At 53.0% G+C, this 15674-nt stretch overlaps 6 protein-coding genes across 6 annotated transcripts; 3 read left to right on the top strand and 3 right to left on the bottom strand.

Moving 5' to 3' along the window:
• Positions 1 to 781: 781 nt before the first annotated feature.
• On the bottom strand, positions 782 to 5566 carry N7510_000916 (mediator of RNA polymerase II transcription subunit 12; the record flags this gene model as incomplete). The annotated part of the gene is made up of 3 exons (XM_056972845.1): positions 782 to 4301; positions 4355 to 4952; positions 5008 to 5566. 3 exons carry the CDS (start codon positions 5564 to 5566, stop codon positions 782 to 784), a joined length of 4677 nt encoding a protein of 1558 aa, XP_056837962.1.
• Positions 5567 to 6238: 672 nt separating this feature from the next.
• Positions 6239 to 6408, top strand: N7510_000915 (uncharacterized protein; the record flags this gene model as incomplete). The annotated part of the gene is made up of 2 exons (XM_056972844.1): positions 6239 to 6275; positions 6338 to 6408. The coding sequence occupies 2 exons, from the start codon at positions 6239 to 6241 to the stop codon at positions 6406 to 6408; spliced, it is 108 nt and encodes a 35-aa protein (XP_056837961.1).
• A 953-nt stretch (positions 6409 to 7361) lies between these two features.
• Positions 7362 to 8137, top strand: N7510_000914 (translation initiation factor eIF1; the record flags this gene model as incomplete). The annotated part of the gene is made up of 4 exons (XM_056972843.1): positions 7362 to 7389; positions 7641 to 7715; positions 7801 to 7893; positions 7947 to 8137. 4 exons carry the CDS (start codon positions 7362 to 7364, stop codon positions 8135 to 8137), a joined length of 387 nt encoding a protein of 128 aa, XP_056837960.1.
• A 914-nt stretch (positions 8138 to 9051) lies between these two features.
• Positions 9052 to 10810, bottom strand: N7510_000913 (uncharacterized protein; the record flags this gene model as incomplete). The annotated part of the gene is made up of 5 exons (XM_056972842.1): positions 9052 to 9294; positions 9377 to 9524; positions 9582 to 9637; positions 9723 to 10180; positions 10777 to 10810. The coding sequence occupies 5 exons, from the start codon at positions 10808 to 10810 to the stop codon at positions 9052 to 9054; spliced, it is 939 nt and encodes a 312-aa protein (XP_056837959.1).
• Positions 10754 to 11752, top strand: N7510_000912 (uncharacterized protein; the record flags this gene model as incomplete). Its single annotated transcript, XM_056972841.1, has 2 exons — positions 10754 to 10990; positions 11342 to 11752. The coding sequence occupies 2 exons, from the start codon at positions 10754 to 10756 to the stop codon at positions 11750 to 11752; spliced, it is 648 nt and encodes a 215-aa protein (XP_056837958.1).
• Positions 11753 to 12568: 816 nt separating this feature from the next.
• Positions 12569 to 15019, bottom strand: rgd1 (putative Rho GTPase activator (Rgd1); the record flags this gene model as incomplete). Its single annotated transcript, XM_056972840.1, has 8 exons — positions 12569 to 12680; positions 12739 to 12809; positions 12865 to 13103; positions 13153 to 13893; positions 13946 to 14260; positions 14305 to 14551; positions 14614 to 14694; positions 14747 to 15019. The coding sequence occupies 8 exons, from the start codon at positions 15017 to 15019 to the stop codon at positions 12569 to 12571; spliced, it is 2079 nt and encodes a 692-aa protein (XP_056837957.1).
• Between the last annotated feature and the right edge of the window lie 655 nt (positions 15020 to 15674).

Raw genomic sequence — 15674 nt, 5'->3', positions numbered from 1 at the left:
GAGGCTGTACTCTACTTCTTTATTTCCTTTGTTTTGTATGGGCCAAAAAGTTTGTTTGATGTTTTATTTCTATATGGAACTTGGTGGAGTTGAGTTGGCGCCCTTGGAATGTGTTTCTTTTCTTCTGTTTCCTTTACAGTGTGATCTGGTCTGTTGTCTCTTGTACCACAAACTAAAATGAATCAAACGTGTTTCTTTTTCCAAGTTTGCTTCTCAAAAATTATTACCTATGCTATAACTACTGTACGTTAAGTGGACAATCCTATAGTTACCAGAACTTTGTCCAAAACGAATCACCACCGCCCAATAAGCTCAACACAACCCAATCCGATTGAAATAAACGCCTGGCTATAAATAGACGTAATGAATGAGTAGACGGGTAGTATAATACCCAAAATATATATGTACAGGGGGATGCGCTTGTTGATGCTGAATGCCGTCCGTGAAACCAAACCAAAACCAAAACCCAATAGCCAGTGTACCAATTTGAGGAAAGACGCCGAAGAGGAAATGAAGTAGCAGCGGAAATCAAAGAAAAACAAGAAAAGCAGAATGAAGAAAGAGATTTATATCGATGCGAGGGTGTGATGATGTATCCTTCACTCCATGCAAGGTTGTCATAATCGAATGTAGCTGAGTGATAAGAGTGTGATCCAGGTGGTACGTATATGGGAGGAGATAGAGTTGGATCGGGGAGGGTGAATGTAAGCTGGTGGTAGTGAGAGGAGGAGGATGTATAGAGGAGGTAATGATACGTCCTCAATCATAAGGATACGCAGGATCAAGCCCTAACGCGCCTTGCATCAAAGTAGCTCAGGTTGACAGCAGTGTCATTCGCACCCACGAAAGGAGCCGCATCCTCCAATAGTTCCCAGGGACGTATGGGATACGGCCCAACAATTCGACCACGGTGTTGGAGACGGAGTCGATTTGCGACGCAGTTGTTGCTCTCGGGCAGCCCATTGGGGAATATTGCCGTAGCGCCAGCAGCAGGTTGTTGCTGGGCCGCGGAAGATCCAATGGCGGGCGATGGAGTTGGAGTAGACGCCGAGGCTGCAGGGGATGGCATCGAAGCAGGCTGCTGTTGCTGCGAAGATGACCAAGACTCGCCCATTGGGCCGAGCAGATACAGGAAGCGGGAATCGGTTTGGAATTGGACGAAAGGGGGACACTTTTCCTTCAGGAACCGGGCACATTGATGGCGCACTTCATTGGGAAACACGTCAATTAGGGAGGCGGCAACGTCCAGGGCGTGAGTTTGGAGCAGGATCCCTAGGCGCGGATGATATTCCTCAGAGGAATTCGGGCGGTGAAAATAATCGGCCGTGGGGTAGAGACGAAGCACATCACCTGGAAGACGCGACAGCGCGATGCAGATGATTGAAATTAACAGTCGGGTCTGCTCAAGCGAAGCACCAGTCTTCACTGCCAGAGAGGACTGAATGAATGAGGCGCGGTGAATGACAACCATCCTGAGCAAAGCAGAGAACCAGAAGGCGAGCGCTTGCTCAAACTTTGAGCGCGAATGACCAGCCGCCACATCGGTCTTCCTCTCCGTGTTCTGCATGGTAATGATCTTATGCAAAAGCGAGTCCATCCTCTCCACAAGCACAGAAGCCACCGACGGCGTACCCGACTCAGGGATGCTGCCTGAAAGCTCCTCGATGATGGTGAGGTACAGCTTTGCCGTCTCCAATGATCCAGCAGGAGGATCGTGCATCGACTCTTCTGATAGCGGAATGGCGAAAAATTCTTTCTCGGCGCGTTCGCGAATCTGACGCACGGCATCTGTGCTCATCAGCGCAACGAGATTCACCCAGTGAAGCCTCTGCGCCCTCGAGTCTGCCACGGCAGTTTTGAACATCGCGTCCACGATGCTGTCGCGATCCTCATTTCTGGAGTCGGTGTGGAAAAGGATCTGCAGCTTCAGCTGACAGAATGGAAGCGAGAAATCATCGGCCATGGCGGTCAGCTTTTCGACCTCTGCAGTGACAAGGCCCGGTTGCGAAGGGAGGCCAAGAAGAAGATCTAGCGCCGTTTGAGTAATACCCATGGCTGCCGGGTACTGATGGATGAGCTTCTGCATGCAGTTTTGAGCTATAGAGTCGGAATTCCGCACTAGACAGTCGCGTAGTAACGTCACCATAGCGTTCTTCAAGTCGCTTTTCTTTGGGTCACTGCCATCGAGTGATGCTGCGGCATCAGAGACGATCCCAAGAGCTTCCTCGGCATTCTTCGAAAGGAATTCTTGCTGCGCCAATTGAAACCGGTATGAAACCATATCCATATACCTTTCACCGCCGTCAGAGACCACGAGAAGAAACTGTACAAGATCCGCGGGCAAATCAGCTACATTAGGAATTGACGCTGCCGCCGATTCGGATTGCATGAGCCGTTTCACAAGAAGCAAAAATGCACGGAAGGTGACACAACCCACACCGATGAGTGATGGAAGAATGCGAAGTAGCGTGAGTCGGTCAGGGGACTTCAGATGTTCACAGACCCAGCGAGCCAGGATAAAATCAAAGTGCTTTGGATGGAACGACCTCAATTGTGCTAGATATCGGCAAGTGTCATTCGCCGACAGCTTTGCATGTTCGACAACAGACTCGAGATGTTTTGTGAGAGTGCTGAAAACCGTGTCCAGGGTGGGCTCGTCCATGAAGTTCCCAGACATCAGGAGCTGATCCAACTTCTCGCGCAACAAGGGGTCCGCATCACCGAATGTGTCGGCGATGTGGTCTGAGACTGGGGAGGATGCAGCTATGCCCGACTTATTCTCTATGCGCGAAAGGTCTTGGCGGAGAATCGCGACAGTGTTGAGCTCACTGGGTATTCGGAGCCCAAGCTCGATTAGCGAGAACACTAGATCAAGACTCGGCATGCTGAACCTCTTCATAGCGGCGTAGGCGTCAACTAGTTTTCGATATAGATCCGTGGTGGCGCCTATCACGCTGAGTGAATCGAAGTGATAATGTGTCGTGTCTGCGACTGATGCAAGCACGGTGCTGTCGTCACAAGTTGAGGCACATTTCAGCACATCTGCGAGCATGGAAAGATCCCCAAACAGCTCAAGGATATTGCGTACGCCGTAGAACTCGTCAGGAGTCAAGGCAGAGACCGTTGCCTTCAGGCCGCCAGGAAATGCGGATTGAGTGATTGTTTCACTAGCATCACGGGTGTGCTCAGCGACGCCGCGTCGTAGCCACTGGCCAACTTCGGCTTTGACTGCCCAACTTAAATTCGTTGGGAGCGGACATGGTGACATGTCTGTTTGCATGTGGGTATCGTCAAAGATGCCCGGAAGACGTTGACTGATGTTCTCTTTGACTTTTTCAATAGTGGCAGCCTCCTCCGAGATAGAATGCCCTGTCCGCGCCAAAAGCGTACTGCGTAAATTCCCAACGTGCTCTGGAAGACGGCTGACTGGAAGCTGTGATATGAGACCGATGTCACCAGGTAAGTTTTGCTTTTCCGTGGAGGCTTTGGTAACACCCTTGGCCATTAACCACTGCAGGTATCGACCAACCGAGAAGGTCTGGGACCTGACCAGCTCCGAGATGGCATGGTAGATGTTGTCCAGATTCAGCTTCTTGTCATTCCGGACGTGTGTGAGGAACGAAAGCACATGCCCGTCCACGTCGACCCCGGCCGCTTTCCATTTTCGTAGTAGGCGAACACCGATATAAACTCGGCAAATACCGTTACGAAAGGGAGTGGCGAGCCACTCCAGTAGCTTGGAAACCAAAACGGCCTTATCGTCAACGGAGTCAAGACAGGCAGAAGAGATGGAGGAAAGGTCCTGTGCGGTGCGTATAGAGTCAAGGAGACGGATGACTGATTGATGAGGCGAGCGCTGTGAGGTCTGGCAAGACTGCCGAGGACGCTGCACCCGGGTATTTCGTTCGGCAAGACATTGGAAAAGGGCGCGATTCGGTTTTTGGGAGAAGTCGAGGCACGATGAGACATGATGTTTGTACACGTCCCACGAATTTGGGAGTATGACTGATGAAGGATGTTCGTGAACAAGCTTCTTGACGAAGCGAGAGAGTCGGTCGATGAGAGGTTGTAATGTTTCCAGCTTTGCTTCCGTAGCTTGGCGGAGTTTTTCGAGCAACATCTCGGCTAACCGGCGTCCCCGTCGGCGATATCGCATGAGGCTCTCCCAGTAAATGCCAAGCATCAAGAGCCAGATAGGAATGGTGTTGAGCGATGCAGATTCAAAGGACGACAAAAACCACTCAAGGAAATGATCATGGTCGAGTAAGTTCTCAAAAAATAGACGGGCAGTCAAGCCGACCCTGTCACTGCGTCAGCTTTTTTTCATTTGATGAAATCATGGACAGGAACGTACGCATAGGTCATCCTGGCCTTCCAGTCCGAAGTTTTCTCACCGCTGAGCACACCTTCGACGAACTGCTGTACGTTCGTGGTCCAGTCGCGCACCCATTTCGCCTCTAATCCGACTGCCAAGGCACCGCTCGTGCCTTTTCGTTTGAAGGCCCGGATTTCATTGGCACCAACGCACTTTGCCAGCCACACCGCTCGAGCCGCTGGAATCCACTTCCCCAGGCATTGATCAAGCAGAACCTTGCCTCGGATACCGTGGGGAATGGTTCGGCTCAGTCTGCGCAGGGGCACAGAGGGGTTAGCTAGATCACGGAGCCAGGTCTCCCGCTTATTGTCTGTGAGTGTGACTCGAGGTGGCGGCTTGAATGTTGATGGCGCATGGACGGCGTTGTGATTCTGTCGTCTTTCAAGAGCAGCGGTGAACACTGATGAAAGGACATGAAGTCCAGCGCGATGCTTCAATTGCGAAAAGAGTGCCGGGCGGGCGGTATTGGATTCATTTTGCGAGACCTGTGTACGGTCATAATAGCCTTGTTTTGCAGTTTGTTCGTTCAGCAGGTCTTCCGGGTGGTTTCCGGTCCATGGCACGAAATCGGCGACTTCTAGGACGAGGATCAGCAATCAAGTGCCTCAGTTACCACAGACAAAAATACTTACTCTCTCCTTTCAGAACCGGGGCTACCGAAGGCACCTCAATGTGGTACGGGGTTGTTTGTACATCCTTGACGGGCGAGCTCTCCCGAGACCTGGAAGCGTGGTCCGCGGAGCGTTCCGCCAGGGCGGTTTTCCACGGCTGAACAGGCAATGGAGGCGGCGATGCCGCACCATTGCCACGATTCTCGCCTCCAGGCAATTCCGCGATGACTGCCTGGAACGACCACAGCGGCCGGCCGCGCCACGAAAGTGGAGGTGGTCGCGAACCGCCACTGCCCGGGGTATTCCTCGCCTCAGCTCCTGCAGCGGCTCCATCCACGACACCCGTGTTTCCCGGCATATCCAATCTGGGACGTTTGGCGGCCGGTTCTCCTTGCGACTCGAGACCATCGGCTAAGTCGACGACTGCCGAGGACCGGCCCGACATCTGCGAGGGTTGCGACTTGTCCGGGGAGTCATATTGCCCTTGGCCCTGGCCTAGGTCTCCGCGCCCGGAGCCTCCCTGATTGAAGGCCCGGAGCGGATGGCCCCATGCCTGGCCGGTGGAGGAGTGAGGGATCATGTTAGGGACATGGTTGTTAACGGCGAGGGATTCATTTGGTTTGGTAAGGGAGGGTGGATTGGGCGGTAGGGTCTCAAGGAGGAGGAGGAGGAGTGGCCATAGGCGTGACTGTGAGACTGGGTATCGAGAGAACTGTCGGGTGTGCAGACACACACCTACAGTGGGAAAGTGAGTTGGTTGCACAAGTAGTAATCTGGGGGCAAGGTGTTTATCGGTCAGTGATAACGTAAGGCGCTCCGAGCTGCTCCGTGTGATCCACGGCAGTTGGGAATGTGGAGGAAGGGGGAGTTATCACATACTAGTTTACAACTATATCGAATCACACCTTAATAGTAGCCTGCGTTCTTTACTATCCGTAGGTAGTATGGCCTGACAGTATAGGAGCGGTCTTGATGTTTTGCCACATCGAGTATCTCGACCCGAGGGCTGTGCTTACTTCTCGGCTATCCCTAGGATGACCGGATTCGAGAGTAATCCTGGAGTTAGTCCGAGAATCCGAGAAGAGCAGTACCGTAAGACTAAAATTGTTTGCCCATAATCAGAGACCTAGTCTTACATAGCGTGTAGTGTGGTCTCTAGCGTGGTTCTCCAGTTCCGCCGGCAACTCCGTTATCTCGCACTCCACACCTTCCACTCCCGTCACTTCCTCACCCTCCCCGGAACACTATCACCATGTCGTCGAAGAAGGACATGCGCAGGGCCGATCTCGGTGTGTATTGCATCTAGGTTCACTGCCATTGGTTTCGGGCTAACCCACTCTCCCCATTCCAGCGATCCCCTATGTCGAGCCCCCCAAGAGCGACAGCGATGGCGACCTGGGCGGTACATCCTCCCTCCCGTGAATCTTGCCGTCAATGGAAAACTGATCAGGAGCTCCAACAGGAACCATGTCGAGCACCATGCCCATGGCCGCGGTAAGTGCTTGGTCGTGCGTGTCTGGGACCCCGTCGCATGCTAACCCTCTCGCCCCCAGATGTTCATGAGGAACCGGTGAGTCGGCCTCGCTTCTCTCGATGGAACACTGTAGTTAACAGCAGTCACCTTCACAGAATGGTTGGATGGTAAGTGGGCAGTGGCGCATGCCGTTACCCATTGGCTCTTCCTCGGTGTTCTAACCACCTCTCCAGGGTCGCATTCGTCTTTTCTTTCCAGACCTGGTTGGCAGAAACCCCGGCGCAGAAGAAGAAGGCTTCTACGCCGGCATACATGTCGGTCCTGATGTCCTGTTCGTGTCCTGTCCTCCTCCCTGATCGACCAAGATTGCTGACCTGCGGTGTTCCATAGTGATGGCATTGGTCGTGGTATGTCCTGAGCGCCGCAGGCCCTTCTCCCGCTTTCTGACCGCTACTCCCAGACCTATTTGCCGCTCTTCCTGCCTCCGCCCGCCGCGCGGGCTGCCCCTGCGCCGGCTCCTGCCCCTGGAGCATAATTCGCCCGTGTTGCTCCGCCGCAACCATTACTTGACAAAGAAGAAGCAATGTGCACGGGAAGGAGGATTATTTTCTACGTGTGTGTTATATAATATTATTGTACCAATATTATACCATTGCCATCCACGGCGCATAGATGCAGCCGTAATCCATGCTACGCGAGTCGAGTCACGTGCCCGGCGGGACAAAAGGCTCTTGCCCACTTCTTCTTTCCTCCTCGTCAACCCACTCAGCCTCCAACCCAAACTCCTCGCGCTCTCACCCACCGCTCGATCGCTTCGTCTTTTCTAGAGACTCACTTCCCAGACTCCACTCTCTTTACAAATACTGCTTTTAAGGGCCGTTTCCTGCAAAAGTCCGAGTTTATGTCCATCGAAAACCTCAAGACCTTCGGTGAGTTCGGTCGCCACCTCCCCCCCCCCCCCTCCCCCCCCACTCCCTTTCTGCAACTCTACACAACAACGTGGTTTTTCTTCTTCCGTATATTAGGAGACAACACTATCCTGGTCTACCTAAGAGCTCTACCGGTTGGTGTTGGTGTTGAGCAACGAACCTTTCCTGTCGCCCGACCAATTCCCGTGCATCGCTGCGGCGGGGTAGAAGTCTAGTCCTGGACGGAGCTGACACACTTGCCTCTCTCGCAGACCCCTTCGCCGAAGCTGACGAAGACACCGGCGAGACTAAACAGTCTCAAAACTACATCCACATACGGATTCAGCGTACGTCTTCCCCGTCACACGGTCGCGATTTGTCGGCGCCTATACTTAGGGGGGGGTGTGTTGCTAACCGCCATGTTTCATACAGAGCGCAATGGTCGAAAGACTCTGACCACCGTGCAGGGTCTTCCTAAGAAGTTTGATCAGAAGAAGATCTTGAAGGTGATCAAGAAGAAGTTCGGTAGGGTTCTTGTTCTCCTTGCGTCATGTCGCGTGCTAACCTCCCCCTTTCAGCTTGCAATGGCACCATCGTCAGTGACGTGGAGATGGGCGAGGTGATTCAGCTGCAGGGCGACCAGAGAAAAGATGTTCAGGAGTTCTTGACCGACAAGAAGGAGGGCCTCGAGCTGGATGCCAAGACCATCAAGGTATGTCGCCGTCGACACTCCCACTTTGACTTCAATTCTAATCCGTGCCGTGTCTAGGTCCATGGGTTCTAATCCCAACACCATGCCTTGTTCCCGTCCCTTCTTCCCGGTCTATGTTGCCCTGGGAGCGGTGGGATAGGAAGCGCGCTTTGTATCCCTCACCCGGCTGGCCATGCACATGTGGCCTTCGCGCAACGATCAAATGCTCTGCTTCCTGTTTCCCCATCACTCTGAGCCTGGCATATTAGACCTGGGCCACTCGTCGACCTGAACCCCGCTATCCATCTTGTGTTTCTCCCCCCGCCCACGTGGTACGGGGAAGAGCGCGGGTGCTCGTCGGCTCGAGATCGCTATTCTTCGGATGGGATTATGACGGAACGAGGCGTTGGTAGATACCCATATCTGCACAGACAGACGATGCTTTCCATTCATGACTCGCAAGTTCCTTTTTTGTGTTTGTTTTCGTTCTCATTCATTTGCTTTGCAGGGGAGATGTTGGGACCAGTGCTCGCAAATTTATCTCCTTCCCACCAGGGAGAGTATTTTTGTGTTTCTGTTCCCCCGAGGAGATGCAGATTGAATGAGAGGCGTGTTTTGCTGAACCGTGCTGTCGGTCCTTACCGTCTTTCTTGATTTGTGTTCTTTCGAGTTTCACTCCTTCTGTTAATCAACAATGTTCCTAGTCACTTGTACTTTGTAACAAGGAATGTGACTCCGCTGAAGAAGTCTCTGTAGACGGGTCCGTAGCTTTACATGCACATGCAACTCCGAGAAAGATGGTATATTAGATCTATCAAAGATCGCTCTGTATGAGAAATGGACAATCCCGAGAAGCAAAAGTGATATCAAAAGAGCCAAGTATCGAAACCGAAAGAATAATGCGAATCTGTACAACTTCAGGGAACGTATTACTAAAATGAAAACAAATAGCAGCCGGTTCCTCCTAAAGCAAAGCAAAGCGGGAAAAAAAACTACAATTCTGCGCGGGTATCAGCGACTCGCATGCGCAGGAAAATGGCCACGGCCCAGTCCCATAGTTTGCGAGTAATGACAAAAACAGGAACCTCGGGCTCGTTTTCGCGAGTCAGATGCAATTGTAGGAGGAGTGAAGACATGCTGACGAAACTGGCGACGGACACAACAAGGAGCGAGGCTGCGGTTTCGCGTTTGATGGTGGCGTGGTTTTGGGTGGCGTGGTAGACGAAGGTTAAGGACTAGATATTGGATTAGTATTTGGGGGTTTTGTAGGACACACAAAGAGAGAGAGAGAGAGGAAGCGATCGGGGCAGGACGAACGGTTGTGATGGAGATCCAGGCTGGGAGGAGAAGTCGAGGGTCGGAAGATGCGCCGGAGAGGTAGAGCACCCAGGACGTTATATACGCAATTAGCCCGTTTGTGGTCAGGAGACGGATCACAACAGCTGGCGGGGTGTAGTTCAGAAGCCTGGCGATTTGTATCAGCACATGACAAACCCAGACACTGGTTCGAGGAAACACTCACCAGCGAGACATCATGCAGTCCGCGAAGAAATAGGAAAGATATGCGGATGCACAGCACTATGGCGAAAAACGCGTCAGCGACATAACCAAAGGATTCACGGTGGGAAGAATGGCGGTCATGCAGCATGGCTTTCCTACATACCCACATAATAGCCAAAGCCACCTCGGTCACCCTAAACCTCCGCTCAACATCCCATTCCTGTCCTACACTCCCAACAATTGCCGCCGCCCATCCCTCCCGTCCCATCCCCGGTCGAATATGCAGCAGCTCCGCCAGGAAGGTGAACGCGCACCGCAAACCCCACCAAGCAGCCGGCAGGGTACTCAGCGCGCGGCAGACTAGCAGGGGAATGTACCACCTGCGGTCCACGCCCAGAATGACCGCCACACGGGGGTGTAGGGCTGACACCTTTCCGTGGCTGGCATCGCTGCTGATAGGGGTCTGGGAGGTGGAGGAGGTCGGGGACGGCGGAGACGGCGGCACGGTGGTTGATGCTGGAGAGGACGCCACGGTTTTGGATTGGCGAGGCGGTACGGTTGTGGAGAAAGAAGAGTAGAGAAACTCGGCTGGTGTTGACACGAGTCGCGGGATAGTTAGGTCTGGCCGGCGAGGTGGGAGAGCGGGAGGTGGAGGTGGTGGAGGTGAGTAGGGCGGAGGAGACGCATTACGTCGAGGAGGAGCCAGCCTTTGGTTTTGTTCACGGCATGTGTGGCCGCCTCACAAGTCCAGATGTAGGGAGTGGAGAGAGTGCTGGAGGTCCTGTCGAAGGAGCGAGGGTCTAGACGTGTCGTCACGCTGTTGACAGCTTGGGGGGGACGGACCCCTAACGGGCGGTATGGGATTTTCAGTCCTGAGTCGCGGCGCTGCCTGTATGCTGGACTTGACCTCTAGCTGTAAAACTGCAAAGCAAATCAACTGAAACCAGCAATTGCTTGCAAGCAACAAAGATGAGGACCGAGTCTCGTGCTTTGGTCCTTCGATAATCGCGACCGGCACGTGATCTCTGCGGATTTTCCAGTGGTCCGCGCCAGACCAAAAAGATTCCCTTCTCTTCTTCCAGCACACTTGCTCGCCATGGCCTCTTCACTCCGGCTGCTGCCAGGCAGCTTCCTGCTGTCCGCACAACCCAGCAGTGCCACTTTCATTCACTTTCGCGTCGCGGCCTCCTACCAATGCCGGTCCTTCTCCCATGCACCGCAACGCTGGGCAATGAGGCCGAACAAGAACATGGCGATCAAGACCCCGAGCCAGCCCTCGATGAAGACACGAACCAGACAAATGGAGCAGACCGAATTGCCCAACGATATTGGTTTTATGCCGGGCACCTTTGTCCGGCCGTTGTGGAGGCATATGCCTTCGATCTTCGAAAAGCCCCGGGAGAGGCTACAGATGGAATGGACATGGTTGAAGTCTAAATTCCAAGATCTTGCTTCGTGAGTTTTTGGGTTTCGAACTGCGGGAGATGCAATCGATTTTCTATGGCCGGAGGGCTAATTGTCGCGCAGAGTGATCCTATACTGCAAAAGTAAGGGCAATAACCTTCCACTTCAATTCCGCAACCGACGCAAGATTGCGCGCGCTCTGCAAAAGGATATGTACACCGCATTTGCACAGTAAGTGCATTCCAAAACCCTTGTTCACACTGAGAGAAAGAAAGTATATGGTGCTAATTTGCTGGGTGAAAAAATAGAGGCGATACCAAACAAATCCGTCGTATCTGCTGCCAAAATCTCGCCAATAACCTGGCCGGACAAATCGAGACCCGTCCCAAAGGCGAGGAAATGACCTGGTCTCTGCTCAAGTACCTCCGCACTCCAGGCACATATTTCACAGGACTGCGCATCATGTCAGATCGAGCGTCGGAATTGCCCGACCTCCCCAACTCGGGTATCCGCCAGATCGTCCTACGCATCACGAGTCGACAGGCCACTAGCAAAAAGTCCACTCGCCCGGGCGACAAGGACGTAGCCCCCGCTTATAAGGAGCAGGATTGCACCGAGTATGTGGTCATCCAGTCGATCCGTTGGCAAAACAACGACTCTGGGTGGCAGGTCTGGGGCCATGTCAGCCCGACGACCTTGCACACTCTTCTAACCGATCCCTATTTCAAGCCCGGGTTGACCTTGACCGAGCGTCTTTCGGCTATTCGGGAGGGTTCGGGAATGAAATAAAGTCTTGGAATTGACACACACACACACACACACAACATTCTGAGCCAGAAAAGGCCAGAATGGGACTTGGATTTCCTGTATCATTCACGCCAAAACACCAGATCAGGTAAAAAAAAAAACAGAGCAAATCTATTCCACAAGGGAGTTGATCATGACTATGTTTCTTTATTCCTGGGATCAATCAGAGGGATTGGCCTCTAATTTCCACAACCCACCAATCTTCCTTTCCATACCGATTGTGTTATTTCCACCATTCCCCATCTTAACCGCCTCGATCGGAGTTTCCGCTACACTTTTGTTCCATTGAAGCGATTCCGTTTCCCTGTTTGTACACTCCAAAGAAGCACTTTATATAGAAGAGATCTATCAACTCATGTACCATAGCAATATATGTTCTCCCTCAATCTTCAACTTTCTCCGTCAAATTTGGTGTACAACTACTGTACGTATCTCCTGGCGGAGCCTAGGCCGACCCTTTCTTTGTACGCCACCATAGAAAAGAGCATGTTTGCTTTCTCGCTCATCGATTTGCATTAGTTGCATTAGCAAAGACAAGTAGGACAGGACAGGATAGGACAGGAGAGGCTATTACGAGTGGAACAGGGGCATAATGCGTATATACAATGCGTCTCTAGGGAGGGTGAAAAGGCACGAACAGTAACAAAATAAGAAAAGGTGGGTGGGGTTGCAGACTAGGTAGGCAGGGAAACACTGGGGGAGCAATTGAAACATGATATCACACATAAGAAAATCCTGGAGAGGACCAAAAAGGCCGATACTCCCGCTAGACGACAGAAGAGAGTGGGGACGTCACATCTAGTCGTCGTCGAAGATCTGGAACGTATTTACGAGGATGGTCTCGATCACGCGGACTTGCCAGCCTGCGTCGGCGATGTTGCCTCCGGAATTGGCGCCCATGAGGGTTGGTCTGCATGAGATAGGATGTTAGTGATTATACACAGTCTGGATTGTTGGCGGAGACATACCCGAAACAAATGGCGATGTTCCCTGCGTTCATGCGGTTCTGAGAGGAATGTTCTTGGACTTTGTTGAGGTGCTGTGGCGGGGTGAGTTAGTGTCAGTGTATCAATATTATAGAAAGTAAGACGAACCAGAATGATGGCGCGGAGTGTAGCATAATGCGCATCGGGGAGACTGTTGATCAAAGCGTGCAGCGAGTCTCGGCGCTGGATATCATCATCGATGCGAGCAGCATTGACGAAATCAGCGTAGTACTGCGATGTGAACAGAGGGTCAGGCAGCTCCCGGAAGAACTGCTTCAAGAGCCCTGCCACGCTGTTGACGTCGTGGTAGAAGTTCTCCGGGTTGGTGAAGTCGACTTGCGACGAGTCTATTCGACGATTAACGCTGCTGAACACTGACTGACATCCTAAACTCACCATTGTCAAAAACAGCCTTCATGTGGCTGATATGGTTGGCGCTACCCGACAGTCGATATATACCCTCCACGTCCAATCCAAATAGCTCGATAGCCTGGAAACATTGGTACACAATCATCGGCACGGCGGTTCCATCACGGGTGTACAAGTCGTAAAGCGATACGCCAAAAACTGGTTTCAACGGAGGCAGGTTGCTCTTGGGCGGGGGCATCATCATTGGTACATGGCCCGGCATTTGGCCCAGTGGTGGAGGCCCATCAGAAGGCGGCGGTCCTGAAACAGGATAAGGAGGTTGACCTGGTGGAGGACCAGATGGCGGTGCCGCTTCTGTTGGATACGGTGCTTGCTTCGCTCCAGCGCTTGGCGAGGGTTGGGCGACGGGTGACGCAATGTTTTGCTGGGAGAACGACTGGGGTAGGGTCGACTGGGGGAGGGTCGACTGGGGGAGGGTCGACTGGGGCAGAGTCGACTGGGGTTTGGGCTGGGTGCTTGGTTGCGACGGTGCCGCAGTACTTGTTGATCCACCGAGTGTTGGATGACGCACATATTTGATTTCATCCGAGGCGACTGCGCCTGCGTTTCCTTCGTGGCTCAAAATGTACTCGTGGAGGTCCTTCTCGTTGTCCACCTGGCGTACCACCTCGGACAGACTCTTTGGCGCCAGCGCCCCGTTGGTTTCGCTGGTCCTCAGCGGGCTGACACACAGACCCTGTCCCAGTAGCAGCTTCTCACTAAAAACGGCTGTGCAGAGTTAGTTGATAGCCCCGAAAGCAGCGCTTAGACGAATACATACCAAACTTTTGCTGCTGCAGAGTCAGGCCCGAATCGCATTCTTCAATCAGTTGCAGGATAGCGCGCGCGGCCTGCGGTCGACCCGTAGCCACCAGTTCCCGACGGGCTTCTTGAGCAGCCTGGACCTTGGACGAATAGTCGCTGTCCGCATTCTGGACCTTGCGCAGCAAATCCTCCTCGTGTTGAGCGGCAGACTTGTGCCCTTTGAGTCCGAATTTGCCTCCTTGCCTGTCTCCCGTGCGGACACGGTCGTACTGCTCCGCGAACGAATCGTACTTGGCCTTAGCCTTCTCCGCATGCGCTTCGGCATCGACGACTTTTTCTCTGCTGCAAGCCCGGTCTGTTTCCACTGCTTGCGACCGCGTTCGACGTTGGTGGCGAGCTCGGCCATGTCGTCGGCCATCTTGGCCAGGGACACTGCGAATTGCTGGCCATGATCGGCCATTCGGTCATTCAGTCGGTGGATGTCCTTGTAGCTGGAGCTGTATGTGCCCTGGCGGTTCTCGCTGCGTGAGGCCGCATCGCCGATTGCGCGGGACAGCTTCCTCAGCCCCTGAGCATGTTCGTCCTCCAGCGCGCCTCTTTTCTTCAAAAAGGTCGAGAAATCCTGTGATTGTCCATGTTAGTGCATGCGGTTTTATGGGGGTCCATTTTAGGGTAGCGACGCACTCTGGCGGAGGCTACGCTTTGCTTCAATCGAGTCAGGAGGGTGAAGACGCCGATCTGCGTAGAGACACGTTCTGTCAGTAACTATCCCTGTCATAGCTGCGCGCATGGAGTGCAGCGGGGCGCAAGTGCTCACTTCTGAGTAGATCACTTTGTCCAGGCGAGCTCTGATCTCTTCGGGGATGGCCGTCGTCTCCTGTGGCGGCGGGTCGGGCCCGGAGGCCCCAACCGACGAGCGACCAGCGCTGGATGGGGGCGCATCTGGGTCTAGCGCAGACAGAGTAGGCAGCGCAGTGCCTTCAGGGGGGGCCGTGTCGGACATGAGGCGGGTGGGGGCGGGGAGGAGGTGAAGAGTTGAAGATGGGAGGGAGAGAGAGGAAGGGAAAGAAGGAGAAGTGTTGTCGCCCAAGCTATAATTATCGATGACACGGTGGGGCGACTTTGGGGCCGACGATCAATAAAGAAATTCGAAAATAGTAGTCGTGTTAAACGCTGGAGCCTGTTGGGTCCAGGCTGGGATAATTTGGATTTCGCAGTCTAGAAATATGATTGTTGCAGCCAGGAACAAACAATGAAACAAACTATTCACTCGTGCCTGGCCGTTTGACTGCTTTCGGCTGCTCAGCCACTGTCGTCGTTGTGGCTTTGACACAACGCCGAGACATGTGACCAAGGGCTTTGTTAAATAAATCATAATAAAGGATCGCATCATGGACACCTACTAGATGACCGTCCTGCTATGAATATGTACACTCTAAGCTAATAATAACTGACAGTTTATCGGCGGCTGAAATCAATGTGCATGTACTTGGCCACACCATTGGACAATGACCTTAGTCAGCATTACGTCATGTGACGTGCATGGTCAGCATGTCCAAGAAGCCCTAAGTCGAGTCGTCTTCCTTCATAGATCCCTCCCTCTGACGGTATACACTGTCTATCACAACGAGATGTAAATTCCACTTGGGTATCTATGTAGGTTGATATAGCTCTAAGTGTCCGATCAACGGCTCTGTTCGAGCCACTTGATATCCTACTTGACCGGAATCGTCAATATCCGCTTT

This window comes from Penicillium lagena (assembly GCF_028827675.1).
Source record: "Penicillium lagena strain IBT 129212 chromosome Unknown utg000001l_segment0_segment0, whole genome shotgun sequence".
In the NCBI taxonomy this organism is placed as follows: domain Eukaryota; kingdom Fungi; phylum Ascomycota; class Eurotiomycetes; order Eurotiales; family Aspergillaceae; genus Penicillium; species Penicillium lagena.
This window is presented reverse-complemented; position numbering and strand designations above follow the sequence as displayed.